The 24,100-nt window shown below is 50.8% G+C and overlaps 1 protein-coding gene across 12 annotated transcripts in view; it reads right to left on the minus strand.

The window, feature by feature from the left end:
- FRMD4A (FERM domain containing 4A) overlaps window positions 1-24,100 on the minus strand; it is a 663,610-nt gene that overhangs the window by 37,781 nt on the left and 601,729 nt on the right. For all 12 annotated transcript variants that reach the window (XM_067030461.1, XM_067030468.1, XM_067030469.1 and 9 more), the window contains 2 exons: window positions 19,211-19,349; window positions 12,721-12,862 (listed from right to left, as the gene is read on the minus strand). In XM_067030461.1, the coding sequence (XP_066886562.1) occupies window positions 12,721-12,862; window positions 19,211-19,349 (281 nt within the window). The remainder of the gene's footprint in view (window positions 1-12,720; window positions 12,863-19,210; window positions 19,350-24,100) is intronic.

The raw sequence follows: 24,100 nt of genomic DNA on the forward strand, positions 1-24,100 counted from the left end.
TGACTTCTTCGCCATTACTCAAGGAGCCATTTGCCAAAGAAGAGAAGCTCTGTGCAACGCAGCTACCACTCGGGCTCCAAAGCTCATCTTTAGAAGGAGCAACAGAGGTCTAGACACTGTTTTCAAATTTCGTTTCTTGAGCCCCTGGGCTTGCATTTGTGCCTTTGGTGCACCTGCAGATGAGGCTGGGACGGAGTCGAGGGGTTCGGCGGGTTCTGGGCCCCCCACTCCACCCCTCAAGCTAGGGCAGCTCCGCAGTGGGGCTCTTGTCACAATGCATTTGAAAAAGAGGTTCCTGGTGCCTCTCTTTCTGTAAAGGAAGTGCACTGTCTGGGCAAGGGCGCTGAGTTCTTAGAGCTGCTCTCTTTTGGAGCTTGTCGGATCTGAAGCCGTCGGGCTGTTACCTGCAACCAGGCCAATGTGGCAACCCTGGGGGGGGGGGGGGCGCAGCCGAGGGCCCAGGGACAAGATGACAACACCAACGGCACAGAGCACTGACAGAAACTCAAGAGCGCCAGGAGACGGAGCCCCAAGTGCTGAGATGTTGATGTTGTCACCCGCTAGACATCCCCTGAATGGCACGCGTGACATCTAAAAGGAAGGCCAGCCGGAGAGTCAGAAATCGGGAGGCAGAGAGAGTCACTCTCCATCCTCTCGAGTGACAGAATAGAATGAATCCAGGGAGAAACGCAGTCAGAAGAGCCTCAGGGGCGCAGGGCAACGAGAGTCCTGCAAACTAAAGGTTTGGGAGCACATCTAAAATGATTCCAGACACAGCAATAATTTCCAGTCAGCACCTACACTTGGTGGATGGTATAGAAGCTCTCAGTTACTATGATTTGTCCATTTCCCGTTACGTGAACACACACGCGCCTTTTCACAGGCAACCCCACTCCAAGGTTATACGTTTAGCCCCTTAGAAATTCACAAGATGGAAATCCGCTATCTTTTGGAGGAGCGGTGAAGGATAAAAGACACCTGGATTTCCAACACATGTCAGCTGTTAATTGGTGTCAGATCTCGGGTTGTCAACCTCTCAGAGCCATGATGTCCCCAACTAGAAAATGACCAATTAACTAAACCCCCAAGATTCCTCCAAACTCGAAGAATCTAGTACTGAAATAAACAGCTTACTGAGGCAGTTCCCTCTCACCTCTAGCAGTCATTTTTGCAATTTTTACAAAAGGATATGGTGCCATCTTTCTCTTCTTTTCTTTCCCATCTCCACCTCCAGAACAGACAAGCAATCCTCCAACTCTGGTCCTTTTCCCAGCTATTGCTATAGTTTGCTTCAAATCAAAAGGAAATGTCTAATTATCAACCAGCACCTCAAGGACTGACCCCTGCACCTTATCAACAGGCCAAAGCAAATTATCTGTAAACCTGAATACTACGTAAGAGTTTAATCTGAGCTTTGTTTGGGATTAATGTACGAAGATGGATGGATGCTCTCCACCGGAGCCAGAGGAGTGAGATTTCAAAATGTAGAGAGTGACAGAGCAGTAGCCAAGTGCTAGTTGGAAAGGACTGTCCAAGCATAATCAATTGGTGCACGAACCCAAGGAAAAACAGGAGTGATCTGAATGCTTTTGAAAGATCTAAGTAGCGAATAAATACTTTGTTGTTGGTGGTGGTCAAACTTTCAAGTAGCACCAAGTTTGTAGGAAAGAGTGATGTGAGTACACCTCGGGAAACGTCAACTGGTCTGGCAGCTTCCAGAGACAGAAGTCTACCATCTAGTAGTTTAGAGCTAACAAGTCAGCGCTTGTGTCCCAGCTCCGTGCCGTACTAGTTGTGAGGACTCGGCAATGTCACATGACTGCTCTAAATCTGTCACCTCCCTTCTCATATGGGAATGAAAACAGGACTTCTGGGTTTCCCTGGTGGTTCAGTGGCTAAGAATCCACCTGCCAACGCAGGGGACACGGGTTCGAGCCCTGGTCCGGGAAGATCCCACGTGCCGCGGAGCAACTAAGCCCGTGCGCCACAACTACCGAGCCTGCGCTCTAGAGCCCGTGAGCCACAACTACTGAGCCCACGTGCCGCAACTTCTGAAGCCCGCGCGCCTAGAGCCCGTGCTCCGCTACAAGAGAAGCCACCACAGTGAGAAGCCCGCGCACCGCAACGAAGAGTAGCCCCCGCCCGCTGCAACTAGAGAAAGCCCGCGCGCAGCAACGAAGACCCAACGCAGCCAAAAACAAATAAACAAATTAAAGAAACAGGACTTCTTCGAAAGTTGGGAGGATCAAATGAGATTGATTTGCATTGGCTTGCAAGATGCTTAGAACAGCACGTAATAGGCACTACATGAGTATTTGTAGTTATTTGTATCCAGGGGTGTCCCCTGGCCTTTGTTAGGAGTTGGCACCCCGATTCTGGGGAGCCTCATAATGGTAGAGGGGAAGAACAGTGAACAGGCAAGAAGCCGGAAGGCCGCTGGAAGGTGCACATGCAGGAAACTCGGGAGAAGGAGGGAAGGGAGGGGGCATTTTTACAGAACTCCTGATGGGAGCTTCCCACACGTTCTACTCCTTTCATCCTCACACAAACATTACCCCCATGTTCACAGAGGAGGTCATCGGGATGTTAGGAGGCAGAGCGGGAATTCCAGCCGGGCCGTCTGGTCTGCTGCGTCCCTAGAACGGAAGCACCACGAGGGCAGGAACTGGGTCCGGCTGTAACACACACGGTCCGTGCGCCACAGCCTATCTGCTGCTCCAGCCTAGACCCTTTCTGCGGGGCCGCGGGGAGGAGGGACACGCCGGCAGAGAGGAGGAGCCCGCGGGTCCTTCAGATGCGCCGAGGAAGCCACAGAAGTCTCTGGAGCACCTTCTGTGCGCGAGGCGGGGTGGGGGAGCCAGGGAGCTGGACGCGGGTCCGGCCGTGCAAAGCCGTCTGGCGGGGGGAGGCAGCGGCCACATCCCAGGCCAATTAGGCAATGAACCTGCAGGGCCGATGAGGTCTAGTTCTCTGGAAAGCCTTTCATCCTACTTACTGCTCAGTCCACGTCTCTGAATGAGCCCAGATTGAAAAGGTCTTTTGCTCTTGGCTACCTGATGGTCATTTTTCAATCCACATCCTTAATAGAAACAGGTCACTCCTCAGCTGGCTGGAGAGGAGGAGAAAAAGGTCTGACCCCCAAAGAAGACAATTCCGATCCAAACACAGCCGAGAGTGTTTGAATGATGCACTGAAGATCAGAAAGTCACTTTCAGCGGGTGTTTGGAAATCTCCCGGGTGAACGAACTCCCGGATGCTATAGGGATGTTGCTGGCGGAGATATTTCTGCCACCTCTGGAGAACCCGCCTCTCGGACCCTCTCGTGCTGCAGCTAGGGAACTCCAGAGGTCACCCGGTGGGCAGCTGGTGCCCTGGGGCAGGATGCGTGGGGAGGGCCAGCCCACACAAACAGCAGCTCCCCTCCCAGCCAGCAAACACCGGGAAGGATGTCCTCATCGGGCTGAGACGGAGAATGTGCTGCTCCAATCTTTCAAAAGACTCCGGGCTACTGCTCTGCACCGGATATGAGAACGCATCCTCTGCAACAGACTGTTGTCAGGAACCGGGGCTCCTATGTTTTTACACAGATGGGATTCTGATGACCAGCCCTGCTGATCTCAGGCGACAGAAGGGGTTCTTTCCTCTCTGAAAGCAGGGGAAATTGGAAACAAACAGTACCCCAAAGAAGAAAGAAACCTGTTGTCCTAAAAGTAAGGGAAGGAAATGACAATCTGTTTAGACTTTTACGGGAAAAAAAAAAAAAAAAAAAAAGTAGGCATATTCCCAGCAGATCTACAAAAGCTGTAAGGAAAAGTTTTGGCAGACACCCCAGGAATAAATACAAGGAAAAGGTCTGAACCCTTTATGATGAAGAGATATTTATTTGCCTTACAAATCCTCAATTATGAATTCCTTACAGAAAAGATGTCCTAAGAGAACATGGGAAATAAAGCCACCTGGCAGATTTCAGGATAACTGTGTGTGATCTCTGGACAGCGTCTCAAGGAATGAAATGTGATTTTTTTTCACATGAAAAGTGCACGCCCGGAGAACTTTTCATTAGGGTCGGGTATTTAAAAAATAAAACAGTGCACGTAAAAGAGCAGTGAAATGGGAGCGCTTTGAAAATAAACACCATTTGGTGGCAGCAAAGAGTCTCTGGGACTCAGAAAAAAAAATAAAATGCTCAGTGGCACTTTTACCAAAGGGTGAAGGGTACAAAGATGATTAAAAAAAGAAAAAGCTTCGGGGTTGGGGGAGGGGGAGGGAGGGAGAGAAGTGAACCACTGATTTGAAAAATTAGCAGCATCTGGTAAACCACCTAGTTGAAACTACTGTTATGAGTTAAGTTGTACGGTTTTCATTTCTTATATTGTGAAATCAGGGGGCTTATCCTTCTGGCTCCAAGATTCTGCGATTCAACTGTAATATTGAGAAGGCTGGTCTCAATAAGTGGGAAGAGAGCAAAGGCTGTGGGAGGGGACGGTGATATTTCTTTTTCAGTTTTTAAAATTCCATCAAAGTCGTTCACTTAGGTTAACAGATTATCATTCTGCCCTGGTTTTCTTCAGCAGGCAAATATTCCTTTACACGGGAGGGTGTAACTATATCAGTATAAACGGTTTTATTAGATTTTTTTTTTTTTTTAACCCCCAGTGAGACAGCAGAAAGGGACAACTGTGCCGTCTTCTCACAAGTTTGACTCAGGCCTGTCCTGCTCAAGCCACGGCCAGAAACATCCACTCCAGAGAAAGAGATTTCGCAGCCCTCACCGGTTACACGGTCCCACATAAACACACCCTGGCAGAAGGTGAGCCCTCTGGCAGGGCTGCTGGCTAAGCCCATCCACAGGGCACCGAGCCTGGGACCAACACTAAAGGCCCCTGGAATCCTGGGCATCATTAGACTTAAGAAGAGACAGGCAGCCGATAAAGGAACCTCTAAAAGGCTGGAGAGAAACAGAGAGAAGAGACAGAATGAGAGCCAAAAAGAAAGGAGGAAAATGACACTTCCCTGGCGGTCCAGTGGTTAAGACGCCATGCCTCTAATGCAGGGGGCGTGGGTTCGATCCCTGCTTGGGGAACTAGGATCCCACATGCTGGGCAGCAAAAAAAAACGGACAGAGTTCCATCCACGGACGAATGGATAAAGAAGATGTAGTACATATATACAATGGAATATTACTGAGCCATAAAAAGGAACGGAATTGGCTCATTTGTAGAGATGTGGATGGATCTAGAGACTGTCATACAGAGGGAAGTAAGTCAGAAAGAGTAAAACAAATATCGTAGATTAACGCATCTATGTGGAATCTAGAAAAATGGTACAGGTGAACCGGTTTGCAGGGCAGAAGTGGAGACACAGACGTAGAGAACAAACGTACAGACACCCAGGGGGCAAAGTGGCGGGGGGGTGGTGGTGAGATGAATGGGGAGATTGGGATTGACATGTACACACTGATGTGTATAAAACAGGAAACTAATGAGAACCTGCTGTACAGCACAGGGGCCTCCACGCCGCTGTACAGCAGAAACTAATACTACGTTGGAAAACAACTATACCCCAACTAAAACAACGTGACAGAAAGTAATTGCAAAACATAAAGGAAATAAATTTGAACTGTAGGAATAAAATCTATATTTAAAAAAAAAGAAAAAAAAAAAAGGAGGAAGATGAAAAGAAGAAGAAAAAAGCCCCCAAACATCAAGTGATTGATGCCAACTGCAGGCCGTGTATTGCAAGCTGAATACAGCCCTGACCATAAAGCTGGCGGACCGCTATCAGATCGGTTCTCTGGCAGGAGAGACGACAGGCAGCTGGCAGCCTCGTTATTATGTTGGTTATTAATAAACTGCCCAACAATGGCAGGAAGTGCTGGCATTCAGAGAGGGCGAACGTGTGAAGAGCTGAGTCACGGACGTGGATGGGTCCCAGGCAGAGCAGGCCCTACGCTCAGTACAACATGTTTTTCCTCCAGAGCGGAAAGGGTCAGACAGAACCAGGGGATCCCAGCAGACTGCAGGGTTTTGTTATATTGCGTTTTTTTTTTAACCAAATATCCATCACCACATTCTTTGCGATCCTGTTCTTGACAATGACGATGACTCAACTGCCATATCAATCCCACAGCCCAATTCCTATTTATAGACACAACACGCCATTTTGTTTTTGGAGAAGGTGGGTGGCTTTTGGCCCTGTATTTCCATTCAAAAAGCCAGCATCGGTCTCATTGTTCTAATTCCCCTAAGAAAGGATGTGCGGTAACATTTTTTTGTTTGGGGGCAGTTACTGCACGACCCACGTGGGCCCTGCATAACGTACAGGGTGTGTCTGTCTCCTAAGCAAGTCTGTGCCATGTTCTTTAAAAATCAGCTGAGAGCAAAAACGCATCTCCCTGAGCTCCTACCCTCCGACTGAAACCAGAACTGTTCTGGGATGGCAAATTCCAGAAGCAATGCTGGGACAATCGGACACTTTTTCTCGCTTTCAGAGGAGCTACGGAAAGGCCATGCTCGTTCAGCATGCAGCTGTTTTGGTTTTTCTTTTGTCATTCCATTTTTTCCCCTTTCCCATCTGTTTTTGAGATTTCCAGAAATGCGGGTAAGGAAGAGAGGAATAAACCCTTTAAAGTTCCCACAAAAAGGATCGCGGAGGCTTTTTCTGAATTCTGGAAACGTCAGCACCAAATGTTTTGAATTCACAGTTGTCCTCTCAAACTCTATCTGAACCCTGGAAAATCTGGAGGCTCTCCTAGGGCACAACGTCCCCTGCTTGTCACCACCCCGCCTCTCCCACCCCGCAGGGGTCAGGCAACAGGCTGGCTGGCTACCCGGAGGTGCAGAGCTTGTGCGGAGACCAAGATGGGGGCGGGGGTGGGGCTCTGGCGGCCTGGAACGGGGGCTGCGCCCCGAGCTGCCTCAACGTCCCTTCCTCCAGGGGATGCTCTGGGACGAGGGTCCTCGCGTCCTTTCAAAGCCTGCCCGCCGGAGCCCCTTCACGAATGGATTTGGGACGCGGGTTCCATAACCTTCCTAGGGTCTGAATCTCACGCAGTGCAATTTTGGGAGGTGAGGGCTTGATCCCTTCTAATCGGACACAGCTCAGAAAGCTCCGCACCTCTAAGGGTCTCTAGTAGGGCTGCAGGTCTCCCACGGGACAGCTCTGGGTGTCCCCACCAAAGAACGCAGAGGGTCTTGGCCCTGAGCCTGAGTAAGTCATTTCAACTCTGCAGACCTTTTCTTTTTGAGGTGTGAGCCCCCTGGCTCAGGTCATTAAGAAGTGTGGACTTCTGACTTCTTCAGTGGTATCAATAACATTTCTTCATTTCTGTAGCTTCTGAGACCTCAGATAGCTTTAAAATGACTGAAGTCCACTACTTCGTAATGACGGACCCTTGTTAAATAGGAAAATCACCTTCAAAGTCACTAAGAGTTGGAAATATTTTATCTCTGTTTTACATCAATAAATAGTACGCCAACTCTTTGAGGAGAGAAGCTGTAACTTTTCAAATGCTATGCATAGTCCGTAGCAAAGTTCGGGAGCTAGGAAAAGTGTTTATACGGTAGCAATATCACAGTGTGTTTACACGGCTCAGTTACTGCACGGTTTGGGTACTGACAAGGGTGGAAGGATACAGGAAAGATAATGAGGAAGGACGGTGTTTGCAGGAGGAGCCTGATCTGACAAGATTAACCTTTGAAGGTCTGATACCATCATGACAAAAGCGATACAGTACAATCTGAGGGAAAATGTTAGTGGCAGGTTTATGAGCGATCTTGGCAAGGACCGAGACGGCACACGCTCAGGGAACGTAGAAGGTTCTTAAAATGCAGCACACGCAGGATCCTCACTAGTAGCCTTCAAAATTTAATTTTAATAATCGTGTATCATTGACATCAGTCTTGGTGGTGATTTTTTGAAATTTGACACCACAAGTAGAGGCACCAAAAGTAAAAATAAGCAAATGGGACGACATCAAACGAAAAAGCTTCTGCACGACAACGGAAACCATCAACAAAAAGAAAAGGCGACCTACTGAATGGGAGAAAATATTTGCAAATCATATATCTGATAAAGGACTAACATCCAAAACATATAAAGGACTTATACAACTCAACAACAAAAAACAAATCCAGTTAAAAAACGGGCAGAGGATCTGAACAGACATTTTCCAAAGAAGACACACAAATGGCCAACGGGCGCATGAAAAGATGACCAACATCAGTAATCATCAGGGAAATGCAAATCAAAACCACAACGGGAGATCACCTCACATCTGTTAGAGTGGCCGTCATCAAAAAGAACACGACACATGTTGGCGAGGGTGTGGAAAAAAGGGAACCCTCACAGCCTGTTGGTAGAAAAGTGACTTGGTGCAGTCACTATGTCAAACAGTGTGGAGGTTCCTCAAAAAACTAATAATGGGGCCTCCCTGGTGGCGCAGTGGTTGAGAGTCCGCCTGCCGATGCAGGGGACACGGGTTCGTGCCCCGGTCCGGGAAGATCCCACGTGCCGCGGAGCAACTAGGCCTGTGAGCCACAACTACTGAGCCTGCGCGTCCGGAGCCTGTGCTCCGCGACAAGAGAGGCCGCGACAGCGAGAGGCCTGCGCACCGCAAGAGTGGCCCCCGCTCGCCGCAACTGGAGAAAGCCCTCGCGCAGAAACGAAGACCCAGCACAGCCATAAATAAATAAATTAATAAACGCCTACCCCCAACATCTTAAAAAAAAAAGAAAACAAAACTAATAATAGAGCTACCATATGACCCAGCAATTTCACTTCTGGGTATTTATCTGAAGAAATGAAACAGTAACTGGAAAAGATATCTGCACCCTCATGTTCATAGCAGCGTTATTCACAATAGCCATGACATAGGAAACAATCTAAGTGCCCACCAGTGGATGAATGCATAAAGAAATTGTAACTATAACACACACACAACAGAATATTATTCAGCCGTAACAAAAAAAATGAAATCTTGCCATTTGCGATATAAATGGACCCCAAGGGCATTATGCTAAGTGAAGTATATCAGAGAAAGACAAATACCATTTGATCTCACTGATACATAGACTCTAAAAACAAACAAACGAAAACCAAAAAACCCTGAGCTCATAGATCAAAAGAACAGACCCGCGGGTGCCAGAGACAGGGGGTGAGGGTGGGTGAAATAGGTAAAGTGAGTCAAAAGGTACAAATTTCCAGTCAGTAGATAAATGAGTCATGGGGAAATCATGTAAAACATTTAAGAAATCGTGTAGGGAACATCTACTGAGTGTTAGGCACAGGGTCAGAGGTAGCAAAAAGAATTCCCAAGTGATGATCAGTTTCTCAAAATGCTTTTCAGGACTATTTATCAGACAACATCTTTTTTTTTTTTTGCACGAGGCAGTAGGTGAAGGAGAGACAATAATTGATCCAATAGGATACTAGGTTATATGTATCCTATTTCCTGAGTGAGAGGTAGATCACAGGGTCTGGAAAGTGTCATAAAAAGAGTGCTTAAACCGAGGCCATCCCGAAAGAGCGACGCCCTCTCCTCCTGAGGGAGCCCATCGCTAACAGGGCCACACGCAGTCAGGCAGGACGCACTAAAGGATGAAAAGCACGGGCTGGGAGGCTAGCCTAGATTTCCGTCTGGTGGGGGATGGGAGCCCGTCCGTCCAGGTGGGACTGCAGGGCCTCAGGTGAAGGCATCTTCTCCCGCACATGAAAAGTCAGAGGGGCAGCAGTCACAGACCTGGTGGCGGCGACGGCCGGATCGACAGGTCCTAGAAGTTCCCTGAGTTGACTGATGGAAACGCTTCCCGTGCAAGGTCTCTCCTTCCACTGAGCCGTGGCCTTTCCTAAGTCAGAGGCGGGGAAACCTCCCCACGGAGCCTCAGCAGTTAAGGCGCATTCTTCAGGATCTAACTTGCAGGGCTGGGCTGAGTCTGAAGTGCTCCCTGGCCTGGTCATGGGGCGCGGCTCACACCCCTCCACCCCCTCCCCCGTCTAACCAGCTCTCCTCTTGCTTAGCCGAGAGGCAGAGGTGGGCAGGGAGAAGGCTGGGGGTCTCGGTCCTAAGGATGGAGCCACCGCAGCCGTGGGGCAGGCGGGGGGCCTCGGCTACCTCCATCGACGCCCAGACAGCTTTGCCGGGGGTCCTCGTCACTAAGCTATCAGACATGGAAAAACCGCTCTAATATCCTGAGATAAAGATGCTTATATTAGGGGTGGGAGTGGATTCAGCAGGAAAGTTTTCTTTTGATTCATCTCCTAGCCCACGGGATTGACGATCAATGTCAAGCTGTTGGCGGTAACAGAGGAATTGCTTTCCAGTCTTGAAGATGCCTGGATCTCGGTATCTCATTTCTTTTCCTTTTTTTTGGGGGGGGGTCGTGCCGCCAAAAAAACTGGGGATCCCAGTTGCCGCACCAGGGATCGAACCCGCACCCCCTGCAGTGGAAGCACGGAGTCTTAACCACTGAAGCGCCAGGGAAGGCCCTGGATCTCATTTCTGACGGTTGAATGATGTCAGTTCCACATTAGATGCTTTGGGGCTCCTGTTCACCACCTCCTCTCTACCTGCTATTACGTTTGCACCCTTGGCGGCTGCCAGAGACAAAGGGCCCAAGCAGACGGACCAGGACACAGGTGTAAAAGCGGGGAGACCTAGGTTCCTTGATCTTGAGCTGCACACCCACCTGAGGCTTTTATCTCTTCTTCAGCAAGAAGAGTGGCTCTCAAAGTGTGGTCCCCAGGCCACCATCAGCATCACCGGGGAGGGCTTCCCTGGTGGCGCGGTGGTTGAGAAGCCGCCTGCCAAGGCAGGGGACACGGGTTCGAGCCCCGGTCCGGGAAGATCCCACATGCCGCGGAGCAATTGGGCCCGTGAGCCACAACTACTGAGCCTGCGCGTCCGGAGCCTGGGCTCCGCAACAAGAGAGGCCGCGACAGTGAGAGGCCCGCGCACCGCGATGAAGAGTGGCCCCCGCTCGCCGCAACTAGAGAAAGCCCCCGCGCAGCAACGAAGACCCAACACAGCCAAAAATAAAAATTGTTCCAATTTCAACGGTCAGCTACTCTTACAAATTCTCACAATCAGAAAATGCAAACTTAGAAAAAAACAAAAAAAACCCATCACCGGGGAACTTGTCAGAACTTGCTAGAAATGCTAATTCCCAGGCTCACCCCAGACCTACAGATCAGACAGTCCGGGGCCGGAGCCCAGCTAGCTGAGTTTGAACAAACCCTCCAAGGGGTGCCGATGCACCTGGAGGGCAGGGAACCCCTGAGCTGGAAGAATCTATTCTCCTGGGTATAACATGCCACATTCAGAAGGAACGTAGATTTCCAAGGGGATGTGAAACCACAGCAGCAATGCACCCCTCCCTGAGGCTGAAGGAAGAGGCGGGCTCATCTGTGGCTGCATTAGGAGCACAGTGGACAGATGAAATCCAGGCTCAGCTCTGAGACTCTGGGCTTTAACGGGGGGATAGGGGGTGGCTGGAATTCGAGGCAGGAGCCTTGGACTTTGAAAGGCATTCTCTGTGCTACAGCACTGTCCACGGTCTTCACGGTAAACCTCTAAGCCTCAGAAACAACGATTACTTGGCCCATTGTATTGATGAAAGGTTTTGAAGGATCCAGGACAGCGAGAGGTTTACGGTGAACCCTAACGGTGACCTCGCAGAGGCAGAAACAACTTTGCGGAGCCTGAAACCTACATAATTTTGGTGGCTCTATTTAAGGAAAAGAATGCAAAATGCATTACGTTCACAGATTTTATAAGACGCCTGGCCCCGTGGACACACGACCTGGGCCCTCCCAGGGCCTTAGAAAGGCCCATCCATCTGCACCCTTGCCCTTCAGGTCTAAAGGTTTTCCTGGCTCTGACTGGACTCCACCAGCCCAGAAGCTAACTAGGCAGCTTTCGGCTTTCCCCAGCCCCTCCTGTCTTTTTCCTGTCTCTATTTCGTCCGCAGTCACCACATGTACAGAGATGGCCCTGGAAGATGAGGTAGGGCAAAGACTTCCTGCTTTACTCTCTGGCTCAAAGGCAAGGAAGTGTGTACTGGCTCCAAGAACACTCAGCCCTTGACCACGTGGCCTAGGGAGTGAGCTGCATTATACTTTCCTATCATTTCCAGACAATCTTTGCCTCCGTCTCACTCCCTGCCCAACTCCGAACTGCTCCCCTCCTGTCACTCCAGCCCATGGCATCCCTCCTCCTGAAGTCCAGCCCCATCTCAAACCTCGGGGCATTTCTGTCCCTCCCAACACCTCAAGACAAACGACTGGCCCAGGGCCCCCGCGGAAACAGACGGCAGTCAGATCCCCTGACCCTCCCTTTCAAAGCGCACCAGACGACACGCCGCGACAGGTCTCTCCTTTCCAAACGATCAAGCGTTTTCTGGACTTTGGAAAAAGCCCCAGACGTCCCCCTGGGAACGGCAAGCACCACGCGGAAGGCTGACCTTCAGCCCCTCCTCGTATAATTCTTGAGTGACAGGCGGGCAGCCCGCGCCTCCCGTCCTTGGAGCCGGCGTTCCTGCCGCTCGGCCATCAGCACTGGGGGGGGGCGCTGGAGGCCGCTCCCAGGCACTCGGGCGCTCTTCCCACAGCCCGAGGCTCCCCCGCTTCCACGCGCTGACACCCCTGGCCGGTTCCTCGGACCCGCGCTGGGCCGCAAGCCTCGCTCCGCGCCTCGGAGCCCCCAGCCCCCGGGACGCCGCCCACCTGAGGACAGCAGGCTGCCGCTGCTGCCGCTGATGATCTTGCCCTTGCTGCCCATGTTGGCCAGCTTGGACGTCTTCAGCGTCCCGCTCTCCGTCAGGTCGATGGCGATTTCGCTCAGGCTGCGGGCGGCATGGATCTTCGACTAGAAAGAGCACCGGGTTGCACAGGTTAGGCGCGGGACGCTCCCCTCCCAGCCGGGACACGCTCCCCTCCGGACAGCCCTTCCCCAGCGAGATCTAGCAAAGGGCCGCACGGCCGGCCGCATTTTTCTGTCTGTGTCCCCAGGGCCCATCGCTCATGCCCTGAAGCTTCCCGGTGGGAGCAGATAAGGCTCCATCCAGAGGTGACACGGGCGAGGAATTTTCGAGGCCTGTTATCCCGCAGGCTGTATGTGCAGGGCTTACGAGTGTGGACTTCGGAGTCGGACAGACCTCAGGGGAGTCCTGATCCGGGGAAGCACTGAACCTCACGGAGCCTCCTTACTCCCGAGTATGAAACAGGGAAAGCACCACCCGCCTGCCGCTCAAGGTTTTGTTGGGGTCAAAAGAAGTCAGGCAGGTGAAGGCCTGGCTCCGCTCCCAGTTCCCTCCCCTCCCCTCCGCCTCCTACATAGCTCTCAACGAACAGTAGCAATTTTACGCGATGTTGTGCTGAAAAGGAGGAGGAAAAGAAGAATTTTCAGCTTTGTGAATGATTTAAGAGAGGTCTGAAGCAAATTTATGAAGTTCCAGTAAATCCTAAGGTGGTTTAAACGCTTAAATTATTAGCCACGGAGCCATGAAAACTTAGAGGGCTGGGAAGTGACCGCACCGTCAGCCTGCAAGCGTGGTGCGTAAGGGCTTCTGGAACAAATGCTCATCTGGATGCTCGGTTCTCACCAAGGGGGCACCTGACACGGTGCTTTGCTTCTATTTTGGTACCTAAACGTAAGAGCCAAAGTCTTCTTCAGAGGATGGTTAAAAGTCCACTCCATTTATTCTACAAATTAACTGGCCCACTTTGTCGGACAGTAACAGCAAGTTAGAGGAATTCGAAAAGGACTCTGCATTCATGATTACGTTCCTAAAAGCAACCGTTTGCAGGGAAGCTTTCTGCTCTAGTTCCCACCTTAGGAGGTAGAGGTGGGTTTGCGTGTGGCCCGCATGTGTTGGACTTCTTTTTTTTCCTTCTTCGAGAAATCAACTTGTGACGACGCTTCAGGAAGCGGCTTTCCCTGCACTGCGGACTTTTGGAAAACAACTATAAATCCTAATATAACGTGTACATGTGCTGATCTTTCTGTGGCCACTGGTGATTAGGCAGGGGTGCATGGAGTCAGCGGAGGGTCCCACAGGGTTTGAGGCGTGTTCACTGGTGTGAGACCAGGTCTGTCGGCCACGCAGGAGAAGCCCCGGAGGATGCGCAGACCAGTGCCCGGCTTCCTCTTATTTACCTCCTGAGCCCAGGTGCCCGCAGTGGTCCAGCAGGGTCTGTCTGAACCCGGAGGCCTCGCCCTTCCTCTGGCCTCCGTGTTGATGCCAAAATTGGTGAAAGACCATGACTTCCGCCCGCCAAGTACTTTCCTCACGTGAATGAGATGAGAGTCTGAGCAGCAGACGAAATGCTGAGACTTTCTGCTTGTTTTGTTCACAGGGTCTGACCCATTTTCGTCCTCACCCTCTTCTATCTCACCGGTCCTTCCTTGACTGATGTCTCCTCTCTGACCTCAACTTCTGTCCCTGCATTCAGAACCAGGCTGCCTTCCTGGGGTGAGGGTTTCCTTGCTCATAATATAATCTCAGCTGCCAGCGGCTCGCAGCATTTTCTGGCTTGTAGCAGAAGGCAGGAGCGTCTCTGCTTCATTTTGACACAGTATATCAGTTGCATCCACCTGGCTGAGTTTTATCCTCTGAGCAAAGCACAGAAAGCACAATCCATCACTTCCTTTCTTTCAACACTATTCTTTTACCAAGGCCCAGGCTTTACCAAGAGAAGCCCACGCTTGCAGTTATGGAAGAATAACTCATGAAGACACAGACCAATTCAGCCTGGTGAAGGACCTGGGCTCTGAAGTCAGAAAGATCTGGACTGAAATCTTGGCTCTTCACAGTGAATCACAGTTTGACCTTGATTTTCAACCTCTCTGATACTGAGATCCCTGTTTTCAAAATGGAGCTGTTAAAACCCACACCACAGAGGTGTGATATCAAGACGAAGCTAGATGCTACACATCAGGGCCAGTGACACTGGAATAGGATATAAATCAGGGCCTGGCAGGAATCTGCTAAGTGAGGTTCAATGAATGACTCAACTGGAGATTTGGGGGGGGGAATCTCATTAATCTCAAGGAAGACCTGTCCCCACCCCACCTCCAGCCCTGCCACACCAATCTCGGAGGCAGGAAACAAAATACAGAAAACGGACAACAGACACACCTCCCAAGGGAGACTAGATTCTTAGAAGTTTTAGGAAATTACTGGCTTCTCTCTAGAATGGAAATATCACAGTGACTGAATAGACCAGGTGGAGAGAGAGCGCTAAGAGGAGATGAATTGATGGGGAGATTCTCTCCTTATAAAGTCAAGTCTCTGTGCCCAAGCAGAAGAGTCTCCGAAGTTCTGGGGGTCTTGCTGTACTAAGTATTATTATGGGTATTCTGTAAGCAAAGTTTCATTGGTCCCTGACATGCTTTCAGTTGGCTTTTGATCTGGATGAAATGAAGAAGAGCAGACTGGATCAGGAAAAAAAAAAAAAAAAAGATGAAGAAGGAAAGATGTTTGGACTGGGGGCCAACTCAACAAGTTCTCAATCTGAATACAGAGGAACAGTGACTAAACAGTTTAAACTTTCAACTATTTTCCTCCGAACTCTACAAGATATTCCTTGGCTCTGGGGTACATACGTTGGCAGGATTGAGCTGACAACATTTCTGATCTTTGGAGTCAGCGGATATAATCAGCCTCTCATTCTGAATGAGCTGCTAAAAAGGAACCAATACAGCCTCTTTCCACTCTGTCTTTGGTGATGGAGGGTGGGTGGGTGGGCAGGCGAGCATGTGTGTGTGGGAGGGGGAGGGGGAGGGGAGGGGGAGGGGGAGGGGGATGGGAGGGGGAGAGGGGGAGAGGGGGAGAGGGGGAGAGGGGGAGAGGGGGAGAGGGGGAGAGGGGGAGAGGGGGGAGAGGGGGGAGAGGGGGGAGAGGGGGGAGAGGGGGGAGAGGGGGAGAGGGGGAGAGGGGGAGAGGGGGGAGAAGGGGGAGAGGGGGAGAGGGGGAGAGGGAGAGAGGGGGGAGAAGGGGGAGAGGGGGAGAGGGGGAGAGGGAGAGAGGGGGAGAGGGGGAGAGGGGAGGGAAAGGGAGAGATTTTCTTAAGTGAGTTACACTAGGACCCTGAAAGAAGAAAATAACCAAGTGCCAGGGGAAGAACACTAGACTTCTGAGCTACCCACCCCTGCTGGCTCCAACCACTGGATTTTGCACCTGTTTCTGGGGTTCATGAGCATCCCTCGGGAGGCCTGGGCTTTGCTGAAGCACTTCAGAGAAAGGAATGGCTGGCATGGCCTGATACAGTAGAGTGTGAAGCAATGGCCAGTATGCCAGCCAACCCTGGCTGTTCAGAAATATTTGGAAACACTTCATTCCAGGCCCACCAGCCATCACTCACCCTGAACCATCCTGCCCACTGGAGATGGGTCACACCACTGTTGTCTGAAGAACATTCCAGAAACGAAAGGTGTTGTAACACAACTCCTAAGGCGAATTTTATCATCTCTGATTTAATTTGGGGGAACTTTCAGAGAATTTACACTTTACACACAGGTGCGGGCCAGGGAACAGTACGTTGGATTAGTAATGATAATGGTGAGAGAGCACACACATCTCCTAAAGCAACTTCGCCAACACTGTGTCACTGGACCGATCAGTGATTCTGGTCAGGAATTTCCTTGGCTGCTCTCTAACTGTGGACAGCAAGCAGGAGCGAGGAAAGATTCTCCTGGGGTCATAGAACCAGAAGGCAGAGTCCTTGGACTTCCCTATGGGGGAACTTGCTCCTCACCAGTCACCACAGGCTGAGCAACTGATTCCAAGAAATACACGGGCTCCGGAGCGCTGTGAGCGTTCAGAGCTTATTTGGGGAAAATTCTCCTGCTCCTGGGAGTAGGTACAGTTCCTTCAGTCCCTCGGGGGTGGCTGAGCTGAAAGTACCTTCTTGCTGTGAGCATTTGGTTTGGCCTCTTGGAAGACACTTCTTGTTAATAAGTGATCTTTGATAGTTACTTTTTGAGGTTTACTCGTTACATCAATGGTTGACCTGTAAGCCTGCTGAATACGGCTTCTCTGGCTGCAGAGTGAGACCATCATCTTTGAGAACAGGGTTGTGGAGCCCTAAGGATGGGCCTCCTGCCTTACCCCATAGATCCTCTAATGTAAAAAGCCAGCACAGGGAGGAGGAGTTCTAACAGCTAATACACCATCCTTAGGGTGTGATGGGCTTTTTCTTTTCCCCATTCAAAATCAGTGTGTGTAGGCTCTGCCCGCAAGAGGACTCGGCAGTGGGGTTCAGGTGGGTTGCTGGACTCTCTGCCCCTCATCACGCGTTGCCAAACAATACGGAGGATGGAATCAATGGTCTCGGGTTTTGACCGCCAACTCCTGCCACTGGAAGGCCAAACACTGACACCCACGCACCGTCTCAATCTAAAGCATGAGTCTAAAGATTCTGGCCTCGGGGCTTCCCTGGTGGCGCAGTGGTTGAGAATCCGCCTGCCGATGCGGGGGACGCGGGTTCGTGCCCCGGTCCGGGAGGATCCCACGTGCCGCGGAGCGGCTGGGCCCGTGAGCCGTGGCCGCTGAGCCTGCGCGTCCGGAGCCTGTGGTCCGCAGCGGGAGAGGCCACAACAGTGAGAGGCCCGTGTACCAAAACAAACAAACAAACAAACAAACAAAAGATTCTGGCCCCGTTTCTTTGGATCTAATCGGGCCTCAAATTCCCGTGCCAATGCCTCTACCATCACCAGGAGCGATGCAGAATACTCTCATTATTCCTGGCAACCAGAAGATTCCACCCTGTGCCCATTCACCCCCCGAAAATGACCAAAACAGGGGGGAGGAAGAAGACTTAGGAGAAGAGAAAATGTGTTACAAAGGAGAACGTGACTCCTCCACGGGAAGGGCTGTGATTGGAACTGAATCATGACCTGCGGGATTGTTTGCTTTCTTCCTGGCCTATTTCTCACTATCTTTCTCTCCCCTCCCACTCAATCCCAGCTCTCTCCTCCAATCCTCCCCCCAAGCCAGGGAAAGAGCAACTCCACTCAGAAGGCAAGTAAGGCAAAAGAGGAAGCCACAGGGATCCAAAAGGGCACCAATCCAATAAATCTTGGGCCCAGTAAGCCCAGGGTCCTGCCACTCCCTGGCCTCTCTAGGACGCACACGGGGTGGGATAAAACCTGCCACATGTGGTGGTACTGACTAGACCAGGGGCCGAGGTCGCTCTCCCTCTGAAGCTCTGTATTCCACTCCCCACCTGTCCCAAGCCAGCAGGATCCTGAGAAAGATGCAGAGCCCATCTTGATATGTCTCTTCACCTGAGGGGTAATGAGTGCGGGTGGCTTGTGCGGGGGAGGCAAGGGGAGCACGGCAGACAAGGCTGGAGGAAGACGGGGCAGAGGGTGGGTGTAAGCTGTGTGTGAACCAAGGAGACGTCATTCTCCCCACCACGCCCCGTGTGTGTGTGTGTGTGTGTGTGTGTGTGTGTGTGTGAGTGTGTCTCTGTGTGTGTCTGTGTGTGTGTGTGTGCATGTGTGTGTGTGTGTGTGTGTGGTGTGTGTGTGGTGTGTGTGTGTCTGTGTGTCTGTGTCTGTGTCTGAACCGGGGCTGGGTCAAACCTCCCTTGGAGGATGACTGCTTACTATGGCCTGAGGCTCCAGGTCTACCTTAGGGAAACAGACTTGTTGCCTTTTTTAAAATTATTATTATAATGTTTCCGGTTTTGCATTTTTAAGAAATGGAGTTGGCAGTTGGAAGAGCCTGGCGGGGTTTCACAGCAATTATCCTCAACAGTTAGGTGGTGTCTATTAGTTGCGAATGGTTCCTTTTTTTTTTTTTCCTCAAAGGGAAAACAAGATGCCACTGTTTACACACCCAAAAGGACTTGACTGCTTACTACCAGGAGAGGCTCCTGAGGTTCAAAAGCACGGGGTGGGGGGGGGGGCGGTCCTCAAAAGGGCCCTACTTGGCTGCATCAAATGGTCTGAGTGGCTCTGACCGTGGCTGACCAAGTTGCCGAGGACACGTTGTTCTCTTCAAGAGCTGATCTCAGGAGCTGCCTCCTGTAGTCCTACAAGGCCAGTCTCACCCGTGCACATCTCAGAGCAAGGGATGCAGGGCCTCCCCAGCCATCCAACTCCTAATCCCCCAGCGACAAGATCCAGACAAGGGCCCTCGTCTGCCCACAGCTCAGTGAAAGGTCTGGTCCTGTCAGAGGCCCTCCCAGTCCCAGGAAAGGGACTTACCTTACTCTGCTTTCTGTCCAGATAGAACTGGTGTTGGCTAATGGCCATAGCCCAGATGGACTTGATCAGTGCCGGACACGCGTACCACGTGTGCACTGCAATGCCGCTGTGTCCAAACGTCCTCCTTGTCACTGAAGCCCTGGGAGAGCCAGAATCAGAAGGGTCAAACGCGTCTACAACGAGGGGCTATGATCCTCAGTGAACAGCTTTTACCGAGAACCCACTGGGTCCTAAAAGCTCCGGCATAAAGGGAACAGATGAGCACGGACGCACGCACACACAAAACGGGCTGGCAGAGGCCACCTTTTCATTGTACTCTTTAAATGTAAGTTGATTCTATGTAAGGTACAGAACATGATGATTTGATGTACTGATACATATACACAGGGAAGTGATCACTGCACTCAAGCTAAAGAACATTTCCTCTCCTCACACAGTTACCATCGTGTGTGTGTGTGTGTGTGTGTGTGTGTGTGTGTGTGTGTGTGTGATGAAAGCACCTGAAATCCACTCTTAGCCACTTTCCAGTATATAATAGTGTTATTCACTACAGTCACCAGGCTGTACACTCAATCTCTAGGCTTATTCATCCTACATAACTACCACTTTGTATACCCTTTGACCAGCATCTCTCTCCATTTCCTCTACTCGCGCGTCCCTGGTAACTACTGTTCTACTCTCGGCCTCTGTGACTCTTTTAGATTCCACCTATAAGTAAGATCATGCAGTTCTTGTCTGTGTCTGCTTTATTTCACTGCATAATACCCTCCAGGTCCATCCATGTTGTTGTAAATGGCAGGATCTTCTTTTTTTTTTTTTTAAGGTTGAATGATATTCCGTTGTGAATATACACCACAATTTCTTTATCTGTTCATCCATCAATGGACACTTAGGTTGTTTCCATATCTTGGCTACCGTGAATCATGCTAATCTTTTGATTTACTGGCTCCTTAGGGTTCAGAATTTGGCTAAGCCTCTGCCTTGTCTGGAATAAGACAGGTCATTCTAGGTCAGGGGACGGTCTTTTCTGATCTTCAGCTCCTGGCACTGGGCCAAGACAAACTTGAGAGACAGGAAAAGCCTTTGACAATGTCCTTTATTAACCAGGCAAAGCTGCCTATGGTGAAGGACGAGTAAATTCTCTTCTAATCGCCACAGCATCTAAGGCAATCAGAACTCCTTACATTACTCTCACGCAATCTTCCTCGAAAGGTGGTTATGAACTTCAAATATATTCAGAGGGCAGGTGAGGTATAAAGAATCAGGAGAGGAAAGGCAGAAAGAAATGAGCCCGGCCAATGCCGACCCAGTACCCATGTCCACATGCACGCCTGTAGGAGATGTGGGGGACGTATGCACAGAGCGGAGAGGCGGTCAGACTTTAAACTGAAGGTGGGAAAGAATGGTCCCGACATAATTCATCACATTAATGGAATCAAGGAGAAAAAGAGTTATATGATTATGTTCTCAGTGAAGTATACTTTATAGGATGGGTACATGATTTTGCAAGTGAAATCTGCGAATGTGTGTCCATACATGTGTGCGCGTGTGCGTGCATGTGTGTGTGTGTGTGTGTGTGTAGGGCAAGGTGACGGGACGGTGGGGTGAGGTTTGGGGTATCTTACGTGCACATCAGAAGAACAATACGTGTTCGAGATTGAGCTATCTCATTTGCATGGACCTTGGGGTAATCAGGACTTGTGCATAATCACATTATTTCCGTGGCAAGTTTTCCCTTGAAGATTAGAAGCTGCTCTGATCACCTTCCCCTGGAGGCTCAAGATTTAACAGTAGGTGTTCTCCAGACCCACTTTTAAGGAGGGATTCAAATCTGGTGGTTAGTTAATGCTACTGACTCTAAGAGTATTATTCTTCCCTTTGGTTATAACTAAAGTCAGGAGAAAATGCCGGCTCACAAAGGAACACACAATTAAAAATAATGGAAAAGGAGCCGGCAAGAGAGGAAGGAGGAAACGCCCATGGTCTCTGCACGTGTAAAATGAAACTGATCTGAATACTCACTCTGGCTTCCATGGCAATGGCTGGTCCTGGGAGTAAATGCTTTTTTTTTTTTTTTCCTCCCAGAAATGTGAATTGGAAAGGAAAAGTAACCTGAAATGTATTTCAGGGGCGGTAGGGAGAGCGGTGCCAGGCTAGGTGTATTTTTCAGGTAAGGTGGGGGAGGGGAGGGAAGAGGCTGGCTGGTCTGGGAGTTCCCAGGAGCACCTAAATCAGATGCTCTGAGTGTTTTCCCAGCTCGATTATGAGTTTCTCTCTTCTCTACACTGTTTGCTTCAGGCTCTTCCCACCCCACCGACTCCTGCTTTGCCCAAACCTTAGAAACGGAGTATTTGCCAAGCCCAGAGAACCGCAGAAATAACTCCGGGTACCGACTGGGACACCGGCCCAGGAGAGCAAATCTGGAAGCATCTTCTGGGACAGCCGAGCCGTGCCCTGTCCTCGCGGCGTCCCAGGACGTCCATCTTCAGGACGCGATTCTGCACCACACTTGCCATCCTATAACTTTGGTCCTGGCTTCCTTCCTGATTTGGGGGAGTGGTGACCCCTGAACCATCCCAACACAGTACAGTTGATTAGATGACTCTTCTGTGTTCAAATAAACAAGGTAACAGCAGCAGGATGACATGTTTAACTGGAGCAGGGCCAGGAGGCCGTAGACGAGTGTTTACTGCAGCGCCAGGCGGGGCTCCAAGCCCCCAGAAGGCAGGGTGGGAGCTTTGGCTTGGCCACTGAACTAAGTAGCTAACCTGCAACAATCCCCTTTGCCTGCCCTGGCGAGCACTTGGAAAAGGTGCCTTTAAAGGCATTGTCAACCTGGGTCTCCACCGCTGCCATCAAGGAAGCCACGTCCCCGGCCCCTCCTTGTCTCTACCCTCCCTGCGTGTCTCTAGGCTGACAGAGGACCACGTTCCTTGCGGGGACGTGCTCACGTTCAGACTGCCTCTGGCTCCCGCACTTCTCTCTTAGGCCCACCTGCCGGATATCTTTATCCGCCTGAGGGCCCACCTTGAGCTTTCTATCCTTCGCTAAGATTTCTCCTTCTCAAGGAGCCTCCCCAGACCAGCCTGGCCACCTTCAGCATTTATAGGCAGTGCCATCTGGCACTTGGTAGCCTCTGTCTGTGTACAGCATGGCGGTAAGTCACATGAGCTTTGGAGCCTGACTCCCTGGGTTCATATCCTGTCTTTACCCCTTAACTAGCTTTTTGTAACCCGGAGCCGGTTGCTCTGCTTCTTCTGTGCTTGTTTCCCAAGTAGAACAGGAACACGAGTACCTGTCTGCTGGGGTGAGAGCGAGGACCCAATGAGACATAACTATCCAAGTGTTAGAACAGCGACTGTGCATAGTAAACACTTAATAGACATCAAGTTCCTTCTTGTGTCTCCCCAACTGTGCTAGACGTTCTTTCAGGGCTTCCTTCTATACCGCAGGACACGTAACTGTGCCTGGACACACGGGAGCGACTCAACAAATGTGAGCGTGATCACTTTCATTTAAGAGGCTGAAGCCCACACGATAGTAACGCGAGGTTTGGACTCTTTCCAATATCTCTGGGTCTTGGGAAAGGGGAGAGAGTTGAGTCTTACGTCACGAATAGGACAATAGACCCAGACACAGAGAGAACACGACGGGTACACACACACACACACACACACACACACACACACACACACACACACACACGCTGGCCCCTCACTCAGGGATGCGGCCAAAGTACCTCTGCGTTAGCAGAATCCCCAACAGAGCACAGGCCCGACGGTCTGTCCAGTCCTCCACTCAGCCTCTTACACCATCCCGTCTCCAGTCTTTATCCTGTCAATCATCTGCTTTCTGCACCTGACCCGCTGAGGCACCGTGCATTCTGGGACGCTCCTTTCAGCATCTCTTGCCTCCCTGCCTGGCCTGAATCAACGCGTTCCTGCTCTGCAGAGACAGGGTCTCTGCATCCTGAGACCCCTCCTCACAGGACCCTGAGAAGCGCTGCACAGGCTGTTATACTGCCAACGCTACCGTCACCTGCCAACGAGACACAAGTCTCTAAGCTGTTCTCCCCTTGCCTGTTGCACCAGTGACCATGGGGTGTCGGGGGGAGTCCTCGCCCTACACGGGAGTTCTGTTTCAAGCAGATTACGTGGCCGGGCAGGCGGCACGGCAGTCCTCCTGGGCTATCGCTGACGGCAGGAGCGGGTGTCACCCCACAAGCCTCACCCTCTGATGGGGCAAAATCTTATTCTCGTGCTGAGAACTTTCTGGCAGGCACCTCAGCTTGTTCGAGTGCCCAGAAGCCATTCGTGTGACGAACGCATGCCAACAACCCCTCTTTCCCGAACCAGGGCTGCGGTATGGACAGCACCTGACATCCACGTCTACTCCTCCACAGGGCCTGACCTTTTCACTGTCTTCCCAGGGCTACCTTCTTGTTCTAAGTCTGCTTTTGGACCTACTGAAAGCGATTTATCCTTGAGCGTTAGGTCTGTTTTCAGGGAATTTTGCTGCCGCTTCTGGGCTGCCTATAACTCTAGGACTAGCAGACAAAGAGAGGAAAAGCCACGGTGCATGCTGCTCCGAGAACCTTCCACGCAGGGCTTGCTGCATTCCAAAATGGGACCCAATTGTTTGGCATTGGACTTGGAGAGCATTGACTTTGACATGAGTGTTCCCTGGGACACAATGGGAGGTGGAGAGAAAAAGACCTGTATTTCTTTCACATCTACCCACCACGGCGAACACCCTAAAATTACAGCTCACGGACTGAAACAATTTAGCACAACTCTTTCAGCTGTAGGTTTCCTCTGCTGCTGACTCTTCAACCTGAAACGTTCTCAGAAGCTCTGACAAGCCATCCTTCAGGATCTTCTCTGGCAAAAA

Source organism: Kogia breviceps, chromosome 3 (assembly GCF_026419965.1).
Source record: "Kogia breviceps isolate mKogBre1 chromosome 3, mKogBre1 haplotype 1, whole genome shotgun sequence".
Taxonomy (NCBI): Eukaryota; Metazoa; Chordata; class Mammalia; order Artiodactyla; family Physeteridae; genus Kogia; species Kogia breviceps.